The 5,202-nt window shown below is 37.8% G+C and overlaps 1 protein-coding gene across 1 annotated transcript in view; it reads right to left on the bottom strand.

The window, feature by feature from the left end:
• Positions 1-664: 664 nt before the first annotated feature.
• LOC143017610 (uncharacterized) overlaps positions 665-5,202 on the bottom strand; it is a 7,796-nt gene continuing 3,258 nt past the window's right edge. The window contains exon 2 of the mRNA XM_076172395.1: positions 665-1,323. Coding sequence (XP_076028510.1) covers positions 793-1,323 — 531 coding nt within the window. The 3' untranslated portion in view covers positions 665-792. The remainder of the gene's footprint in view (positions 1,324-5,202) is intronic.

Raw genomic sequence — 5,202 nt, 5'->3', positions numbered from 1 at the left:
AGTGACCACACACACACACACACACACACACACACACACACACACACACACATACATACACACGCACACACACACACACACACACACACACACACACACACACACACACACACACACACACACACACACACACACACACACACACACACACACACACACACACACACACACACACACACACACACACACACACACACACACACACACACATTTCAATTAGAACGTATCTCTGTCTTAATGAGGAGCTATCTACTCATCTGTCTTTATGTAGAAATGAATATTTGTTAAATTATTGTTGGTTTATGAGAGAAAGAGTTATTCTCCTTACCAGCAAATGGAATTAGTTTGCGCTAACCTTTCTAGATTTGTGTTCTTAGTACAGATTACTCCAGTTAGGGATTTGGGTTCGCAACATCACTGAGCTATTTTAAGAGGCAAAAATTTATATATAAAGATTTGTAGAAATCATATCGATTATTCTTAAGGATATCAAATGGATTAAAAAAATGTGTGTATATGTGTGTGTGTGTGTGTGTGTGTGAGCGTACGTGTGTGTGAAAGTGCCTGCGGAAGTGAATAAATGTGTGTGCACAAATAAAAAACAAAACGAAATAGATCACACGCTGCAACCTCTATGTAAAAGAAACTATCAGTAATTGCATCATTTAATATTAGAATCTTTCAAGGGAATAACAATTCAAGAACCTGCCTTTACACATGTTATATAAATCTATATTTGATTGTTGTGAGAAATGGTGGCGGTCCTCAAGACAACCACCCACTTGAAGTCATTTATTTGTCGTCGAAGCCGAAGTAATAACCACCATAGTACACCAGATCGTCGTCGTCGTGGTCATCCACTTCGGAACTGAAATCATCATCATCATCAACTTCCCTTTCGAAGGAAAACTTTCCGTCACGATACACAAGGACACGATCATCATCATCATCGTCTTCGTGAGAATTCATGCTGCTAAGGTAGAAACGAGCATCGGTGTCTTCGGCTTTGTTGACTTCTTCGTCAGCGTTCTCAACTTCTGCAGGAGCTTCCGCGCGACCTTGTGGACTTGGAGGCTCAGGGTTGTCGTTGGCATCCAAGTCACGGAACTCGTGGACGATGTTCGAGTCAACGATCCTATAGCCGCGGTGATCGGCCACGTACTTGACCCTGTACTCCTCTCCATCAGGTGCGATCCAGCTGTATTCGCCTTCGACAGAATGGCCTGCCACGCCATCCTGCTCGTGGTCGAAGTCATCGAGTTCGGTGTCAATGATGTTTGGGCGTGCCAGGGCCGCGCCCACAAGGAGAAGGGTTAGAAGGACCTGGAGAGGAAGAAGAAGAAGTGTCTTTATATTCACCACTCAGTATCACCATTGCTACGGTTATTCATTTCGAAGGCTAGGTTGTTAGTTATTTTCGTTTTTTTTTTTTATATGACAACTACGGACAGTTTTGGCGAAAGAAAACACAATATGTGGAGGGAAATTTTATAGACCGTACAACGTTCCATTGTTTGGAATGTTGTTTAGTACCTGAAAAGGCTCCAACGAACGAAACATTGTAAAACAACAAAGTTATCGATGATGAATGTAAGACAGATGAGTGGTAAGATGAAATAAGTGGTAGGATGGTGATCTAAGCAAAAACAAAACAAAAAAAACGGTGGGATTATATTTCCTTACGTTCCGTCTTTACCAGGACTTCTTGAGAGTTCTCTGAAGAAGCCTTGGTAAGGGACGGAACGTTAAGAAATAAAACTGCAACAGTTTTCTATGTTTACTTCACCACCGCACCATTCAAAGTTACTTGTGTTCTCAATTCATTCGTACTTAAACGTGGTTCCCCTGATCCTCATTAGCTCACTAACTCCATTCCGTACTTGTTGGCCTTTTTCTCTTTTATTCTGGCAGCTGCCAGGCTATTCTATTAATTTCCGTACTTATCCCTTTGGTATCCACGGACTTGTAGCCCAGGCGATGCTCTGATATTGATAATTTAGAGTATTTCATTCAGATTGGAAGAGCGTCTGGTTTAAAAGGGGTTGTTTGATATTACTACTATACTACTACTACTACTACTACTACTACTACTACTACTACTACTACTACTACTACTACTACTACTACTACTACTACTACTACTACTACTACTACTACTACTACTACTACTACTACTACTACAACTACTACTCTACTACTACTACTACACACACACACACACACACATAGACACACACACACACACACACACACACACACACACACACACACACACACACACACACACACACACACACACACACACACACACACACACACATACACACACACACACACACACACACACACACACCTCTCATGGCGCTGTGGTTAGAGCTCTGCTGCCTACGGAGGTCCGGGTTCGACTCTCGCCGGGGCTGAAATAATATCAGTATCGCAGCGCTGAGGGGTGTTACTCCAACTCTCGTGGGCGGGGAGTTGGGGGTGTGTGCAAGGTCATAGCATTACCCATAGATCGGACCTACGAGCTCTGAGCTCTCTTCCAGGAGGGAAATAGCTGTCGATCACGAGTCTAACACGTGATCCAAAGACCAAGTGAATACACACACACACACACACACACACACACACACACACACACACACACACACACACACACACACACATATATATATATATATATATATATATATATATAAACAAATATATATATCTATAAATATATATATATATATATAATTATATATATATATATATATATATATATATATATATATATATATAATGACTATACTATGACAAATAAGATTGAAGGTGAAAGAAGTTGACGAGGAGAAATGGGAGAATTTTACGCCTTAACGTTTCGACCCGCAGGGTCTTGATCACAAACCTAACAACTCAAACGTAACAGGATATTTTATACACGGACGGGTCATCTTATGGGACGCTTCGGAGAGCTTGTTATTTTATCTGTGTATTCTTTTATTATTAATAAGCTTGTGGCTTTTTCTAAACATATAAATCATTCTCTATGGTTAATGTTGTTATTAGTGTTGATATATGCTGCCTCTATTGTCTTCCTTAGTTTCTTGGATGATCCTTTATTTAATACGGTTGTGTTGTTCCAGTCTGGAAGGTGACCATGTTTATCCACATGTATTACTATGGAGTTAGATGTCCTATGGGCTTTTACGTCATTTTTATGTTCATTTATCCTTTTATTAAGTCCGCGACCAGATTCACCAAAATATGAAGAGGGACAGCTTTTACACGGGATTTTATAAACAACGCTGTTTTCGTTAGTGGGATTATTGTCGCTACGTGTTACCAAATGTCTTACTTTGCTACCTGACGTCCTGGCTATTTTGATGCCCGCTTTTAGGAGAAAAGTGTCTAGGTATGAATTAACATTAGAGTTTGGTACTGTGATATATCTGGTTTCATTATTACATTTATTATCATTCTTATTTTTATTTTCATCTTTACTTTTCTTAATTATTTCTTTGGCTTTCTTTTTCAACCTACATAAGAGACCTTTTGGATATTTGAGTTTGATGAAAGTCTCAGTAATATGTTGTAATTCAGGATCTAGAAATTCTTTACTGCATATACGAAATGCTCTGAGGAAGAAACCCATTATAATACCTGTTTTAGTTCTGTCATCATGTTCTGAGTAGAAGTGTATATAGTATTCTTTATTGGTGGGTTTCCGGTATACTGAAAATTTCACATTTTTATCTATTGTATGGATAATTGTGTCTAAGAAAGGTAATTTTCCGTTATTTTCATTTTCTGCAGTAAATTGTATATTTTCATGTACACTGTTTAAATCTCCTGAGTTTGTTATTAATGTCTGTATCCTTAGGTGCAATTACGAGTATGTCATCAACATACCTAAACCATTTACTATTCCTACCTATTATAGTCATGTATTCTTCTGTTTCGAGTATTTCCATGTATAAATTTGCTAACACTGCAGAAAGGGGACTACCCATGGCGAGGCCAGAATGTTGTCTGTATTCAATATTATTAAAAGTGAAAGCGCCAAATCCTACACAAAGAGAAATTAATTCGAGGTAATCTTTTTTGGGTACGGGTAGATCTTCATTTTTCAAATTATTTACTACTCGTTCAACAGCATTTAGAGCGCCTTTTATTGATACTCGAGTATACAAAGAGGTGACATCGTAGCTGGCTAGTTTCTTCTTATTGAAATCTAAATCTTTTAATCTGTTAATTAGATCCGAAGAATTTCGTAGATGTACATCACTAATAGTTCCTAAAGTATTGGATAAAGATTTGGCTAAACATTTGGCTAACTTATGAGGTGCACTATTGATTCCTGAAGTAATGGGGCGCATAGGAATTCCTGTTTTGTGGATCTTAGGCAGGCCGTGCATTCTTGGTGGTATAGGTGCTTCTTCAAGTAAGTTTAATAGTTTTTTCCCTTTCTCTGATTTCTTTAATATTTTTCTCGTTTTTGTTGTGAATTTTTCGCCTTCATTTTTTGCGTAACCATTATGTTTTTTCTCGTAAGTTTCACTGTCACTGAGTAAATCTAACATTTTATTATTGTAGTCTTGTTGGTTCATTACTATTATGCCTCCTCCTTTATCTGCACTTGTGATTATAATATTTTTGTCTTTGTTTAGGCAAATTAAAGCATTGAGAAATCTTTTTGGAATAACACATTTGTTCTTGTTTGCTAAGGCTTGATAGCATGTGGTAATACCTTGAATAAAACCTTTGTCTACATCATCCATTTTCCATATATAGTTTTTGTTTAGATATTCACTAAATTTCTTTTTGTGAATTCCGACATCAAATTTCATACCTAACGATAGTGCTTGAGTTTCTGTATCTGAGAGTTGTCTGTCTGAAAGGTTCGTTACTAATTCTGGATTACCCGCATTGTTCCAATCACTATTTTCACATAACTGTTTTAATTTTCGTTCTAATTTCTTATTGTGTTCTTCTCTTTGTTTATGAAGTCTATTCGAAAGCCATCGCGGTATTGGTATCTCACTTGTTTCACTACATAATGTACTTACTTGGTCTTGTAGTTTCTCTATTGGTTCTTCTAAGTAAGCTCTGGCCACATTTCCAAACGGGTGTTTTGTGTTTCTCAGTTGTTCCGGTGCTGATTTTGGGAGAACTTGCTCTTCTAGGCAAGTAAATAATTTGAAAAATGAAGATCTACCC

The sequence above is a fragment of the Oratosquilla oratoria genome, chromosome 32 (assembly GCF_046742065.1).
Source record: "Oratosquilla oratoria isolate Oo_2021 chromosome 32, ASM4674206v1, whole genome shotgun sequence".
Taxonomy (NCBI): Eukaryota; Metazoa; Arthropoda; class Malacostraca; order Stomatopoda; family Squillidae; genus Oratosquilla; species Oratosquilla oratoria.
Note: the sequence above shows the minus strand (reverse complement) of the source record. Positions and strands in the feature narration are given on the sequence as shown.